Here is a 16743-nt window from a genome sequence, read left to right on the forward strand (position 1 = left end):
CCCTCCAGCTACTTTTAGCAGCATATAAAGGGATACCAATTTATTAATGTAGATGTGTTCTGAAATTGAGTTTAACATGTTTTCTATGTATTATTGCTTAAGTACTTATTATTTTATTTGTATTTAGTTTGTTATTTCTTGCACATTGGTTGTTTATCTTGTGTGCAGTCTTTATTGATTCTATGGTGTTTCGTTATAGTTACTATGATTGCCTGCAAGATTACGTATAGAAGTGTTGCATATGGTGACATATACTGTATGTACTTTTATTCAAAAATTACTGAACTTTGAAAATTAGATTTATCTGAAACTAAATTAAATACTTTTACAGGACAATGAATTGGTTTTTACCATGGATGAAGATGGAAATATTGAACCAAGTCAAAAAACGTATGTGTCACAAAATCCCATCCTTGTGGAAAATATAGACACTGGATTTGACAACATTGATGATGCAATGTTGTTAGAAGCTGCAGAAGACACTGAATTTATTGCTGAGTTAAATTCAGAACTGAGTAGTGAGGAGCTGTCAGACAATGACCTGCTCGCTGCTGTGGAGGAACTGGAGGGATCTGTAAGTATAGAAACAAAATAGATAATGCTGAAAATACAGCAAAACATCCCATGCCTGAGATTTGAACAGCTCTCCACAGAAACAGTTCAGTATCTGCATTTTATTAGCATCTATAGCAAGGATATCCTGCAGCAGTAGTTGTTTAATTTATTCATTTCTACTTTATGAAATAAATGCTGCCATTTTATGTACAATTATTTTATTAAATACATATCTGCTTAAAATCTGAGTCTATTGATGTTTATACACTTTGCTCACAAGTTTTTCTCTTAATAGAGATGTTTATATACAAAAGCATCACAAAATGTACATTATTTTTTGGCCAATTAGTAAATTTGACATAAGTTCATTACCTTGAAACAGCAAGATCAACCCTCAGAATTGAGAGAAACAGCATACACCTACTGCAAATTCATGTAGTTATTAATTATGCAAACCACTGCCTACTTTTTCTTGGTTAGAAGGTCTACATTGTGCCCATCAAGAACTTGGTTCACCTCACCGTGTAGCATTTTACAAGGGTTGTCAGTGGTGAGGTAGGAAAGTGTCTTCAATCAATTCAAAAGGTATAAAAGAGGTCAGTTAACATTACTTGTTTTTTTTAAATCAACAGCTCCGATGCTCTTTGGTAAAACTGGGCTTTACTTCTTGTCCAGTGACTGTTGTATCTTTGTATTTATTAGGTGAAGTTGTTTCTCAGCTCCCAGAATTCCTCGTGCTTCTACCAGCAGTGCAGGAAAGCTGGAAATATCATACTGCAGATAAAGAAGGAAAAGTTAATCAGCATGCAAAACAATTTTAGCAAATAAAATACATTCATTCTTGCTTTACTTTATGCCTAAAAATAAAAACAAAATCAACTGTTGGCTAAGTTGTTTGTTTTAACAGAAACCAGGGAGAACTATAATACCAGATAATATACTTACAAGAATAGCTTTAACTACGGCTAAAATATATATTTTTCTCTCTCCTTTAAATTAAGGCTGTTATCCAATATAGTCATCGTATAGGTTAGTAGCAGTTATATTACAGAATTAGTAATCAAGAGGTCAGGACTAGTGATCCTCAGACAAGTGGGGAATTCAAATTTGTAAAACCATCATCCAAACTGGTAACAATTATTTCCAGAATTTAGTTTTTAAAAAGTCCATCTGATTTAACAATGTTCTATAAAATAAGCAGATTTCTCTAACTTCCAGTAATTTTTCCTCCTTCCCTCTCCCACTGTGGCTCCCCTCTCACCTGCGTCAATGAGCCCTTTCTCATATCAGATTCCCTCTTTTCCAGCCCTTTACCTTTTCCACCTATCAACTTACTGCTTCTTACTTCCTCCCCCACCCACTTTACGTCACCTATCACCTAAGCTGTTGTCCTTCCCACACCCCCAACTTCTTATTCTGGCTTCTTTGCCCTTCCTTTCCAGCCCTGATGAAGTTCTTAGCCCAAAGTGTCAACAGTATATTAATTTCCATTGATGCTGGGACCTGCTGAGTTCCTCCAGCATTTTGTATGTGTTGTTCTGGATTTTCAGCATCTGCAAAATCTCTTGTGTTTTTTTTTTCTTTCTTGTCTAGTCCAGATCCACAACATTGAAGTACCCTCAGAAACAGCCCACCCAGTAAGCTATTCAGTTATACCAAATCTGGATACAAGACTGACTACTCAGCATTGATTTAGGTGCTACATTTGGATAGCACAGGCAGTCCACCAACTGCTCAAGCAAAAGCCTGACCAACTCACGGAATCAGATTTCAGCCCATGTTCTAAATCATTCCTTCATCACAATCCCTAATCTACTTGAGGTGGCACAGTAGGATACTTGCAAACAAGTATCCCTGAAAATTATCATGAAATCAATGTAAATGTGGGCAAGGTTATCTATCACCAATATCTACCAGTGAATCACTGCTACAACATCTAGGAAACTACTTGGAGGTGCAGAGTATATAATTCATCTATTAGTGGTGATCAAAATGATACACCTTCAAAATACAACTAAATAGCTTTTACAGATGAACAGCACAAATGGTTACAAAAGACAGGTCTTACCGTTTCAGTTTCACTGGGGTTTTTATTCCTATGTTCAATGTACCGTGTCTTCAATTGTTTAAACCCGGACAAGAATTGTGTGGCATGCTGCAAATCTGTTTTCTTCTCGCTCAATTCTGCACGCTCCTTCCGTAATCGTTTAAGTTCTACCTCCTGCCTATGAATAATAATATTTATTTCACATTTGGAATTGAAAAAAAACAGTTCAACTGGTCTTAAGTAACTATAGTAATATTGGTAACTTTTTAAAAAACATTGCCCAATACTGTAACATCGATCATACAAGTCCCCTCCACTCCCAACTATTGCCATTTTTTGGAGATATATATTCTCATTTTCACAATGAAGGTTCTCCAACGAAACATCAATTCTTTATTCCTTTCAAAGGAGGCTGCCTGACTTGCTGAGTTCCTCCACCATTTTGTGTGTGTTGCTCTGGATTTCCAGCATCTGGAGAATCTCTTATGTGCATAGTATTCCCACTTCCATTTCTTTTGTTTTTACCCATGGATTTTTTGGCAGATAAGCAAGTACTAGAAGTTTTCATTATCAAGGAAGTTGTTGGCTAGTCTGTTCTGACAAAGTAAGAAACATAGGTGATTGTGCCTTCAGCTGTAGTTACCGGAACAGTTAAAACGACCTATGGGGATATACTATGGTGGATAATCATACTGGGGTATAAGTTGTACCCTCTTCTCTACAATCCCTTATTTTCTTCATAGATTCCCAGAACAATTAATATACAATTAATTTTAAAGTAGTTATGCATCATGACAACCATATAGTGGCCTAAAATAATCTAAAAGGCCATTTTACTTGTAAAGAGGGACCAAGCCACACAATTGGTACTAAGGATTTGATTAAAAAAGAAACATTACTCATTTAATTCCTTCTGAACAATAAGAAAGTGCTTCCTCGTCTTGCTGAAGCTTGATGTCACCTGCAAATATTACAATATTAGTTAACTTCAACTCAGTGTTTTAACTCTCTAAAAATAGCTTTATAAATGTGAAATCTTTTAAACATTGCCCATTTACCTTTGCATTTTTTCTTTGCAAGCTTTTCAAATCTTGTACTTGATTTATCTTTAAAAAGAAAAAGCTATCAGCACCTGTTGTATTTTCAGATGAATATTTAAAAATGACTCAGGTCAAGAGTTACTGTAAACATTCTGCAGCTGCCAGAAATTCTAAAATATCCCAATAATATTTGAGTTATGTACACAATGCTGGAGCAACTCAGCAGGTCCGGTAGCATTGGAAAGGAATAAAGAACTGATGTTTCAAGTTAAGACCTGAAAAGCCAGCTCTTTATTCCTCTCCATAGATGATGCCTGACCTGCTAAGTTTCTCCAGCATTTTGTTTACATTACTCAAGTATTATTTGGATAATTTTATACTCCAATTTGTACAACTTGTTGCTGGCCATCTAGTTACTGTTATCCAAGTCAAACTGTACAGGCCTGAATTAAAAATAATGTGCCACAAGTCCCAGGCTCTATCTCAAATTAAAAGTCTGTATAATCCACTTTTAAAATACTGATTAAACCCTCCAAATAGCTACACTTCCATGGAATTATACACCATCAGCAGCACAACAGGATATCTGGCCTAATGATTCAGTGCCAAAATGGGGTAAGTAGGAAGAAAGGGCCAGGATGACTGATGTTAGAATATTGAGAGTGTTGAGAAAAAATATCAGGACTTGCAGTCTGAGGGAGGAAGACAGAGACTGAATGGAATGAGGGAATATTGGAACCAAAACATGCATTGTCACAAGCAACAATAAAGACAGGAGCTCTCAATAAGCAAAACCTGAAGGACATCTTCCTCACCTTCCAATTGAGTAATAAAAGCTTTCCTTTACCACGGTAAAAACAACTGCAGTGTCTACCTGGAGTTCTTAAAACAGTGACCTTTCAACTTCAGTTGATCAAACTGTGATTTTGGACTAACAAAAACAGAAAATGCCAGAAATACTCATCAGGTCAGGGAACATCTGTGGAAAGAGAAAGAGTTAATGTTTCAGGTCCAGGGCCCTTAGTCAAATATTAACTTGTTTCTCTTTTCAGTGATGCTGCCTGACCTGTTCAGCATTCCCTGTTTTTATTTCAGATTTCCAACATTTGTATTACTTTCATTTTTACGGTGTTGAAGCCAGGATGTCGGGAAATGCTATGGGAAGGCACCTCACGCTCAGAAACCAGAAAAGATTCATTATGAAATTTGTTGCTTTGTAACAACAGAAAAAGGAATAACAAGGTGGTGTTCATGGGTTCCACCTTAAAATGGGAAAGTCACAGAAATCTCTCTAACTTGGACATTCTAGCAAGCTTTGTTAAATGTGGCCCTTATCAAGTGTTACTATGTTGGATCAGCAAATAAGTTTTAAAGTCCTGATCAAGCCATACAATACAAACAGCTGTTGTAATTGGAAAGGTGCATGTTACAGTACTTACAGTTTCAGTGACTTGCTCCTTTAAGTTAATAAAAAATCTATTAACTACTTTTCTGGAAGTAAAGGGTTCCACAGACTGCCTGTCAAATTAAGCAAAATAGCACAGTATTAAAACTAATGCACATTCTTGAGCCTGAAGTGCTGTCATTAGCTCAGATACTAAATTCAGGAACAGTTATTATCCTACAACTATCAAAATCAAATTTATTATCACCGGCATGTGATGTGAAATTTGTTAACTTAGCAGTAGCAGTTCAATGCAATACATAAGAGAAAAAAATAATAATAAAAAATGAAACAAACAAGTAAATCAATTATATAGATTGAATAATTTTTTAATGTTCAAAAACAAAAATACTGTATATTTAAAAAGTGAAGTAGCATCCAAAGCTTCAATGTCCATTTAGGAATCAGATGGCAGAGGGGGAGAAGCTGTTCCTGAATCGCTGAGTGTGTGCCTTCAGGCTTCTGTACCTCCTACCTGATGGTAACAGTGAGAAAAGGGCATGCCCTGGGTGCCAGAGGTCCTTAATAATGGACATTGCCTTTCTGAGATACTGCTCCCTAAAGACATCCTGCATACTTTGTAGGCTAGTGCCCAAGATGGAGCTGACTAGATTTACAACCTTCTGCAGCTTCTTTCAGTCATGTGTAGTAGCCCCTTCATACCAGACAGTGATGCAGCCTGTCAGAATGCTCTCTACGGTACAACTATATAAGTTTTTGAGTGTACTTGGTGACATGCCAAATCTCTTCAAACCCCTAATCAAGTATAGCCGCTGTCTTGCCTTCTTTATGACAATGTTGGGACTAGGGTAGATCCTCAGAGATCTTGACACCGAGGAACTTGAAGCTGTTTAGTCTCTCCACTTCTGATCCCTCTATGAAGATTGGTACGTGGTCCTTCATCTTACCCTTCCTGAAGTCCACAATCAGCTCTTTCTTCTTAGTGATGTTGAGTGCCAGGTTGTTGCTGCGGCACCACTCCAGTGGTTGGCATATCTCACTCCTGTACGCCCTTTCGTCACCACGTGAAATTCTACCAACAATGGTTGTATCGTCAGCAAATTTGTAGATGGTATTTGAGCTATGCCTAGCCACACAGTCATGTGTATACAGAGAGTAGAGCAGTGGGCTAAGCACACACCCCTGAGGTGCACCAGTGTTGATCATCAGCGAGGACGATATGTTATCACCAATCTGCACAGACTGTGGTCTTCCGGTTAGGAAGTCAAGGATCCAATTGCAAAGGGAGGTACAAAGGCCCAGGTTCTGCAACTTCTCAATCATGATTGTGGGAATGATGGTATTAAATGCTGAGCTATATCCTGACGTAGGTATGTGTATTGTCTAGGTCAGGGGTGTCAAACTCATTTTAAGTCACAGGCCAGATTGGGCAAAATGCAGCTTCATGCGGGCCGGATCAGTCGGGCGTGGGCGAACACAGCTTTCTTTGCCTCCGTTTTTTCAGCCTTTTCTCATGTGTCTCAGTCTCTGCTATAACTACAAAGTGTTTCACTTCACAAATTCCATTTCTTATGAAGAAGACTGCTGAGCAAGCATTATTTTTATGATTGGTATTAACTTACAATCATAGGCTTCATATCGCCGGGCCATTAATAATTAAAATAATAGATCTATCTAAAATGATCTCGCGGGCCGGATATGGCCCACGGGCTTTGAGTTTGACACCTATGGTCTAGGTGGTCTGAAGTCATGTGGAGAGCCATTGAGATTGTGTCTGCCGTTAACCTATTGTGGCGATAGGCAAATTGCAATGGGTCCAGGTCCTTGATGAGGCAGGAGTTCATAACCAACCTTTCAAAGCATTTCATCACTGTCGATGTGAGTGCTACCAGGCGATAGTCTCCTAAACCAACATGAATAACTTTAATCACCCCTATTCTGAACTGATATCTACAACCTACAGACTCACTTTCAAGGACTCTTTACAACTTATGTATTGGTATTAATTTTTATTTGCACAGTTTGTCTTTTTTACACATTGGTTGCTTATCTATCTTCATGTATAACTCTTTTCTAAATTCTACTGCATTTCTTTTTTGACCCTGTAAATGCCTGCAATCACATGAATGTCAAGATAGTATATAGTAATATACATGTACTTTAATAACAAATTCACTGAACTTTAAATAATTTAATTATAATAGAACTATGTCCATAGGAGATACTGGTGACGGTGGTGTCTGAAAAGAGGATGCTATCCAAGTTGCATGCCATCTTGGACAATGTCTCCCATCCACTCCATAATGTACTGTTAGGCACAGGAGTACATTCAGCCAGAGACTCATTCCACCATGATGCAACACTGAGCGTCATAGCAAGTCATTCCTGCCTGTGGCTATCAAATTTTACAACTCCTCCCTCAGAGTGTTAGACACCCTGAGCCAATAGGCTGGTCCTGGACTAATTTCCACGGCATGATTTACTTATTATTTAATTATTTATGGTTTCATATTGCTATATTTCTTCACTATTCTTGGTTGGTGCGACTGTAACGAAACCCAATTTCCCTCGGGATCAATAAAGTATGTCTGTCTGTCTTAAACTGTACTCCAAATAAAGATTACTTCCAGCATTGTTAGCATTCAAGTTGACAAGACCAGGTAAAAAAAAGAGGTCCCTTATAAGCCAGTAGAAGGTTAGATGTCCAATTGTTATTATAGATCAACCCTCAGACATATTTTGCAATCCATCTGAACAATGGAGTAGCTTCAGTCAAGTTGTAAATGCAAATTGTTGGAAATTTTGGTCTTTGAGACAGTGAAAACCACAGACTGAGACCTATCCAGCAAACAACATCACATGTCACTGAGATTCTGACTTCTGCACCTGCAGTACTGCAGGGACATTGGAACATGTTGAAGGTGAGAAGTATCACATGAGATGCACTGTAGGTTATCACCAATTCCAGTACTGGTTTGTTGCTTTCTTGAATTGCTACAATCCTTGTACACCCCCAGTTTAGATTTTTACTCATCACAACAAAAGAAAGACAATTTATTTCAAAGATAGAATGCTGTGCAACCAAGAAAGCAAACTTGTCTTCTGTCTTCAGAACTGCTCGTATTGTATCATGTCCCATTCACAATATAATGTTAGTCCATTTTTGGCATTACAAAGGACTGATCCTTCATACTTGATCCTCAAAAGGAGACCAAGAAGAACCTCTATTTTTGTAGTGTTGGATGGTGAACGCTCCAAACACTTCAGCATCACCACATTTGTCCAGGGATTTGCTATAATTGGAAATATACACACTTCTGGAGCATCTGCATCCTCATCCTCCCTATATTTAATTATACACCAATAAACATATCTGCAATTGGCAGCATGTACAGATTGGATCTGAACAGTCTGGAGCAGGTCCACTTAGATCAGTAGGAATACTCTTGTTTGTTCTGCAGCACACCCCTACTGTTTTGCATGTAAGTATTCCTGTGTAATGACTACACCAGGTTGACATCTTAGTGTTAAATATTACTCCAGGTTTATTCTGATTAAATCAAGGCTGGTATTCCAGCTTGATTGTATTGATAGCGAAAGGGATATGTCAAGCCATGGGAATAGAAATTTTGGTGTTATGGGGTTATGCTGCTCCCATGCCCAGTTTTAAGCTGTTGAGTCCAAAATGAATTTTTACATCTATCTTACAACAATTATTTATAGAAATCACCAGATACACAATATAAAAGGCTACTGCCCTCGACAAAGACAGAACTTGATCTCCAAAGAACAGTTAAGTGGTCACGTCCTTCAGTACAGTATTCCACAAATGCAACCTCAATAGCCAGACTGAGGACCAATTCAAGTAAGAAAACTTTAATTCAGCGGGCTGCAAGCATCACAAGAAATTGTTCATTGGTAAGGTTTAATAAGAGCTCGGGACCTTTAGGAACTTTTTGGCAGGTTGCAATGATAACCGTATCTTAGGCACTTGACAAGAGCCAATAAAAAGTAGTGGGGTGTAAGCAGAGCTGCCATTGTTGGAGTGGACCATAGTTACCATAGCTCAGCAAGCTTTGGCGAGAATAGGCACACGCAGGCTAGAACTTAAGTTTGAGATGTGGGATTTCAGTCTCCCTGATGATTACACCTTTGGGAAATGCATCCAACTGCAGTTCCTGACTGACAACATAAAGGAACTGGAGCTGGAGCCTGGTTATACCCAGGATCAACTGGGAGGCTAAAAATCTCACAGGTGAGACTTTTACTGATGTCATGCCTGGAGCGAAGGCTTCTGATAGTAGATGGGTGATCACCAGAAGTAAGGTGAGTAAGCAGTCAGCGCAAGGTTACTCTGTGCCCATTCCCCTCAGCAAAAGGTATACCCCTTTTGATACTGCTTGGGGGGGAGGGGGGAATGACCTAATATAGTCTCAGCTCTATGTGCATTCCTTTTAAAAATATATACATCCTCTGCATACTTCCTGATAATTAATGGATTATAAATTGCTTTAAAAAAACAGTAAACACTGCTGCCATGCAAGCAAGATTCAACAAGCAATTACAAAAGCAGCAAGATTTCAGAAATGGCAATTTAAAGGAATGTTCATAAAATATGGCTCTTTTGCAGCTCACAGAGGAAGAAATGGCACCTGAAGACACTTATATTCTTCTACATTATTGGAATATTTAACATCTGAGTAACACGTGCATTTATAAGATTCCATTTCCTATAGTAACTCTTTGATATTAATTACTTCTTTAGATGTGTGTATAATACAAGCCTTAAACTTACTTAAATTCTGTAACAATCTGCTCAAAATCATTGAGAACCACATCCAGTTCAGTGACATCTTTTGATAACCTCTTAACACCTTCAGGGCACCAGATTTTCAGAGATAAAGGTCTGTCTTCTGAAAGGCGAAAAAAATACACATAATTCTCTATTAAAAGTTGATGTTCACTTGCGATGAAGTCAAAGTTTAATTTAAATGAAATTTAAAACTACTTTTTAAAGAATTTTCAATAGCTACTTCCTCCTTAAAATATGCAGGCTTTAAGATTGAACTGGGCATGCTGTGCCATGTTATTTTCAATTTCTAATAAAGGTAGCAAAACAATTTAAAATAATGCTAAGATACTTAGGCAGAAGTATCTGGCAATCAAGCTGCTTAACCTGTGGAATCTATTGGTAGGATCACACTTGGATGTATATCTATGAAAAGTAATGGATAAAGCAACAAACCTAAAGTGTTAAGAGGTCAGCTCTAACAAAAGAAAACCAAATTCTACGATTTGTAAATGAAAATTTTCACTGAAATCTTTCCCAAGTTATAATTATTTTTCAGGTTAAGGTAAGATGAATCCAAGTTATTACTTTTTTTGCCTTTATCAACATAAAGCCAAGTTACATAAAAATGGAAAGGAATCAGGATGATGAGATAAACATCAATCATCTATTTAGATATAATTTAAATGTTTACTGGGTCAAATATTAGTAGCCCATTGCTATTTATTGGCTGTGCAACACACTCAATACAGAGCTGGATGAGGCCAGTGAGAGATAAGAAGGGTGATTAAAGAGAGATTAGAAGGTGATAAGTAGAACAAGATGAGGGAGGGCTGATGAGCAGAAAAAAAAGATGGGGAAGGTGGGGTAGACCAAAGGGAGGAGAAATCTAGTTGGATAGTTATGGGAATCCCTTCAGGATGAACTTAAATATTTCATTTCAAGTCGCATCTCCAAATTCTGGCTGTGAAGAGAACCATCAAGCCCAACCTATTCTTGATGAAGAATATTTATGATATTTTAATTGTTCTAACAGAGGCTTCACACAGTCATTGTTTCTTGTATTAATCATGTCATTCAGTACATGCATTCTGCATTATTCATATCCTAACCTGGAGTGGCAGGTCTCAGTGCAGACGAATTAGGTGAAGCATCAGATCCAATTGACGTCCTGCCTAAGGTATTCTCTTTGCTCTGTCCTGAGGTTTTATCATCATTTCTCACTAAAGTGTCCTGTCACAAAGAGGATTGTTTTTCAGTAAATTATTCATTTTCGGGTAAAGTATCAAAACATTTTACATTTCTAATGTATGTTTAACAAAGCAGAAATAACAAAAGATAATGTAGCAGCTGCTGAACCAAAGCAAAGATGGATACGAACAACAGCAATAGTGAATATTTGCCATGACAGAACATGCAAATTGAACTCAACCACAGCCTGCTTCTCCCCCCAAAAATTGACCATTTTTGTCAAAAATGTCCTATCCTCCAAATTATCACTTCCTTGCTGGAGTACAAAGTCACATGCAACAGAACTATTCCCAAACCATTAAGTATTACATCATCTATCACAAATCAGTCTGCACTACATTAATCTAAAGACTTGCTGGAATTTTGCCAAACTGATTTGTATTTGCTGCCAGTTACATAAAAATCATTAGTTTCCTTTTCATTATAAAATGAAACAATTAAAACTTAGTTGTTTTTAAATAAGTCGTTCAAAAGCCTTATCCAAACATCTATTTCAAGACATAACAAAAGCCAATCACAAAAGCAGAAATATTTTAGCTTTCTCTGCTACAGACAAGCTATTTTGAACAAGTTAATAAAATATTGAAATCATCAGGAAAAAGTACCTATAAATTTAAACAACATTTTGAATTTTCACAAATGAAAAAAATCAAAATAGTAGATACTGGAAATCTGAAATCAAAAATGGAAAACGCAGGGAACACTCAGCAGGTTGGGAGCTTGTGTGGAAACACTTAACATTTCAGTTCAAAATATAATAAAAGATTTCAGACCTGAAATTATAACTATTTCTTTTTCTACAAATGCTCCATGATCTGAATGTTTCCAGCATTTACTGGTTCTATTTTGAATTTTCAATTATGTCAGTTATTCTATCATGTCAAAAGACAGCACAGAACCAATTATGATCCAAAAAGTATTTTGTAATTAGCTTATGACACAAGGTTTTTTTCTCTTCATTTTCTTTAGTCTGTCAAAAATATATAAATCCAAAATATCTTCCTTACCATGGGAAGTTCTGTAAGAACAGAGTCCCTTCTAGGATCTGTTAATGTACCTGCTTGCTTCCTTAGTTTTTTTTGCATTGCAGTAGATGCGCGAGTATCAGCCAACGGCCTCTTTGTAGCACCAGCAGAAAGAGTCCTCTGCTTAAATCTAGAGTTCCGATCACTAGAACTTTTTCTTGCACTTGTCCACGATAGAGGATCCTTAGACAAATTGGAGAATTTTCTGGCCTGTGATCTTTTTTTCACCGTCACCTTCTCAGGCTGTGACTATAAAACAATGGTTTTAATTAGATGAAGCAATCAACATTGAGATTTCAGGCATAAGTAATAGTGAATTAAGCATGCTAAGATTTTCTAACATTAATTGCCAGAAGGTCTATATTACAAAACTGGAAAGAAGTAAATCCTCCTACTACATTTCAGTGGTTCTCCCAAACTATTTCTTGTCTGAGTTTGGAAAAAATTAGAAGCACTATCTTTGATTCTTCAATTAAATTTGAAGAAACCTGGGGACCATTTATTCGACACTTTCATATGAATTAATTTGGCCTATTTCAGATCCTTTTCTCTACTTATCCTTGTTCAGGTATGGAGTTCCGGAGTTCTTTTCTTGACACCTTTATATATTTATAAAGTGCTATTATTGCCCATGTTAGTTTAGTTTAGTATTTTTTTCAATATATATTTTTTCTCATATATAATTTCAATTTTTTTTTCTTTTTTGATGATTATTTTTGTTTTTTTTTCATATATATCTATATAGACTTGATTGATTTATGTACCTTTTGTTGATTGATGTTTAATAGGATATTATTATCCTATTACTAATGTAATCTCAAGTTTATTGAATTTGTAATCTATTCATTATTATGTGTTGTTTTTTTATATGAAATTTAATAAAAAGATTGAAAAAGAAAGAAAGAAAGATTTTCTCTCCATTCCCATGGAAGTCCTTTTTTAAAATAATCTTTTTGAGCCTACAACAGGCAGTATGCAAATTCCCATCAGATGCATTCCATTATATTGCTTAAGAGTGCGAGTCCTGATGAAGGGTCTCGGCCCATACATAGATGCTTTTATCCCTTTCCATAGATGCTGTCTGATCTGCTCAGTCAGTTACTATACAAATTCCCAACAAATTTTCTTTGCAGAAGAGGAGGGAATAGAATTAACATATTCACAACAGCTTAACTGCTTCTTAATGTCATCATCCACACTGATGTGTATTGTTTAAGATTGTGACAAATTGAGTTCTGTTTGTTATTGCTCACTGAAACTGCATTCATCACAGTAACAATTAAAAAGGTGTGATCATCATTACAACTCTCGATATTCATACATGTTTATAATGGAGACACCAATAGAAATCACAAAGATTGTGCATTGGGAGATTGCTGCTCCATGCTTCTATAATCCCAATGTCAGATTTAGATTCTTCCCTCAGGTACCCTCTCCTGCAACCTATTTAGTTGAGATGAACATAAAACTTAGAACAATACAGTATGGAAAAAGGTCTTCCAACCCATGATATAGTGCTGAACTAATTAAACTAATCCCTTCCATCTACACAATGTCCATATCATTCCATTATCTGCACATACATGCACAGCCTCTTAAATGCCTTTGCTTCAGTATTCACTATGGAAAAAGATCTTGGTGATTGTAGGGATGACTTACAGAGGATTGAAAAGCTTGAGTTTATAGACATTAAGAAAGAGGATATGCTGGAGCTTTTGGAAAGCACCAAGTTGGATAAGTCTCTGGAACCAGATGAGATGTACCCCAGGCTACTGTGGGAGGTGAGGGAGGCTATTTCTGAACATCTGGCAATGATCTTTGCATCATCAATGGGGAGGGGGGATGTTCTGGAGGATTGGTGGTTTGCAGATGTTGTTCCCTTATTCAAGAAAGGGAGTAGGGATAGCCCAGGAAATTATAGGCCAGTGAGTCTTACCTCAGTGGTTGGTAAGTTGATGGAAAAGATCCTGAGAGGCAGGATTTATGAACATTTGGAGAGGCATAATATGATTGGGAATAGTCAGCATGGCTTTGTCAAAGGCAGGTCGTGCCTTATGAGCCTGATTGAATTTTTTGAGAATGTGACTAAACACGCTGACGAAGGTAAAACAGTAGATGTAGTGTATATGGATTTCAGGAAGGCATTTGATAAGGTACCCCATGCAAGGCTTATTGAAAAAGTAAGGTGGCATGGGATTCAAGGGGACCTTGCTTTGTGGATCCAGAACTGGCTTGCCCACACAAGGCAAACAGTGGTTGTAGATGGAGGTCAGTGATTAGTGGTGTGCCTCAGGAATCTGTTCTGCGACCCCTTCTCTTCATGATTTTTATAAATGACCTGGATGAGGAAGTGGAAGGATGGGTTAGTAAATTTGCTGATGACACAAAGGTTGGCGATGTTGTGGATAGTTTGGAGGGCAGTCAGAGGTTACAGCGAGATATCAATAGGATGCAAAACTGGGCTGAGAAGTGGCAGATGGAATTCGACCCAGGTAAGTGTGAGGTGATTCATTTTGGTAGGTGAGATATGATAGCAGAATGAAGTATTAATGGTAAGACTCTTGGCAATGCGGAAGATCAGAGAGATCTTGGGGTCGGAGTCCACAGGACACTCAAAACAGCTGCGCAGGTTAACTCTGTGGTTAAGAAAACATACATTGCCTTGACCTTCATCAACCTTGGGATTGAGTTAAAGAGCCGAGAGGTAATGTTGCAGCTACATAGGACCCTGGTCAGACCCCACTTGGGAGTACAGTGCTCAGTTCTGCACACCTCACTACAGGAAGAATGTGGAATCTATAGGAAAGGTGCAGAGAAGATTTATAAGGATGTTGCCTGGATTGGGGGGCATGCCTTACGTGAATAGATTGAGTGGACTTGGCCTTTTCTCCTTGGAGCGATGGAGAATGAGAGGTGACCTGGTAGAGGTGTACAAGATGATGAGAGGCATTGATCATGTGGATAGTCAGAGGCCTTTTCCTGGGGCTGAAATGGCTATCACAAGAGGACACAGTTTTAAGGTACTTGGAAGTAGGTACAGAGGAGATGTCAGAGTTACGTTTTTTTTTATTATTTATTTATTTTTAAAAAATAAACACAGAGAGTGGTGAGTGCGTGTAATGGGCTGCCAGTGACGGTGGTGGAGGCGGATACGATAGGGTCTTTTAAGAGCCTCCTGGATAAGTACATGGAGCTTAGAAAAATAGAGGGCTATGGGAAACACTAAGTAATTTCTAAAGAAAGTATATGTTCAGTGCAGCATTGTGAGCCAAAGGGCCTGTATTGTGCTGTAGTTCTTCTATATTTCTATGTTTTCACCTTATCAAATGCCGTGCTTATTTGACTTATTTTATCATTAGTCTCGAAGCACCCCGAAACCTCATTCTTAAATAATAGGCTCGAACACTGAGGCTAACTGGCCTATAATTTCCTTTCTTCTGCCTTCCTCCATTCTTAAAGAGTGGAGTGACATTTGTTTTCTTCCAGTCCTCAGGGACCATGCCAGAATCAATGACTTTTGAAAGATCATGACCAATGCATCCATTATCTCTTCGGCTGCCTCTCTCAGGACTCTAGGATGTAGTCCATCTGGTCCAGGTGACTTATCCACCTTAAGACCTTTGGGTCTGCCTAGCACATTTTCCTTTGTAATAGCAGTGGCACTCACCCCTGCTCCCTGACATTCTGGCACACTGCTAGTGTCTTCCACAGTGGAGACCGATGCAAAACACCCATTAAGTGCTTCTGCCACTTCATTGTCCCGCATTACTACCTCAGTAACATAATTTTCCAGTAGTCCAACATAAATTCTCACCCCTCCTTTTACTCTTTATATAACTAAAAACAAAACTTTTATTATTGGCTAGTATGCCCTCATATTTTTATCTTTTCCGTCTTATAGCTTTTTAGCTGCCTTTCACTGAATTTTAAAAGCTTCCCAATCATCTAATTTCCCACTCACTTTCACTACATTATATGCCCTTTCCTTGGTTTTTATGCAGTCCTTACTTCCCTTGTCAGCATGGCTGCCTACTCCTGACATTTGAGAACAACTTCTTCTGTGGAACATATCTATCCTGCACCTTGTAAACTAGTCCCAGAAATTTCAGCCATCTCTGCTCTGTCACCATCCCCAGCAGCATCTTCCTCCAATCCACCCGGGCAATTCTCTGTTATTCCCTTTATTCCATTGTGATACTGATACATACGAGTTATGCTTCTCCCTGTCAAATTCCAGTATGAATTCAATCATATTATGATCACTGCCTTTCCAGGCTTCCTTTTCATTAAGCTCCCTAATACAATCTGGGTTATTACACAACACTCAATCTAAGATAGCCTTTCCCAAAGTAGGCTCAAGTACAAGCTGCTCTAAAAAGTCACCTCTCAGGCATTCAACAAATTTCCCCTCTTGTGGTCCAACACCAACCTGATTACCCCAACGCCCTTGTATATTGAAGTCCCCTATTACAATTGTATTACAAATTACATACTCCTTCATCTTTCCTAAAATGGAGTGATCAGAAATGAATGACGCAACTAGTTGCACAGAAATTACACTATATCCAAGGTTAGCATTTAACAAAACAAAGCTAAAGTGCCCATATAATTTCCTCTGGATCTTATCCAAA

General features: G+C 37.8%; 2 protein-coding genes across 4 annotated transcripts in view; one reads left to right on the forward strand and one right to left on the reverse strand.

The window, feature by feature from the left end:
- Window positions 1-609, forward strand: part of primpol (primase and polymerase (DNA-directed)) — a 37101-nt gene extending 36492 nt beyond the window's left edge. Inside the window, exon 13 of one of the 2 annotated variants that reach the window (XM_059974361.1) lies at window positions 332-609. In XM_059974361.1, coding sequence (XP_059830344.1) covers window positions 332-595 — 264 coding nt within the window. In that variant the 3' untranslated portion in view covers window positions 596-609. The remainder of the gene's footprint in view (window positions 1-331) is intronic. The other variant, XM_059974362.1, reaches the window with a different exon arrangement.
- Window positions 610-739: 130 nt separating this feature from the next.
- cenpu (centromere protein U) overlaps window positions 740-16743 on the reverse strand; it is a 30146-nt gene continuing 14142 nt past the window's right edge. The window contains exons 6-13 of one of the 2 annotated variants that reach the window (XM_059974364.1): window positions 12095-12361; window positions 10949-11069; window positions 9843-9960; window positions 5082-5160; window positions 3661-3708; window positions 3502-3563; window positions 2624-2780; window positions 740-1329 (exon numbers count right to left, since the gene is read on the reverse strand). In XM_059974364.1, coding sequence (XP_059830347.1) covers window positions 1216-1329; window positions 2624-2780; window positions 3502-3563; window positions 3661-3708; window positions 5082-5160; window positions 9843-9960; window positions 10949-11069; window positions 12095-12361 — 966 coding nt within the window. In that variant the 3' untranslated portion in view covers window positions 740-1215. The remainder of the gene's footprint in view (window positions 1330-2623; window positions 2781-3501; window positions 3564-3660; window positions 3709-5081; window positions 5161-9842; window positions 9961-10948; window positions 11070-12094; window positions 12362-16743) is intronic. The other variant, XM_059974363.1, reaches the window with a different exon arrangement.

This window comes from Hypanus sabinus, chromosome 7 (assembly GCF_030144855.1).
Source record: "Hypanus sabinus isolate sHypSab1 chromosome 7, sHypSab1.hap1, whole genome shotgun sequence".
Classification (NCBI taxonomy): Eukaryota; Metazoa; Chordata; class Chondrichthyes; order Myliobatiformes; family Dasyatidae; genus Hypanus; species Hypanus sabinus.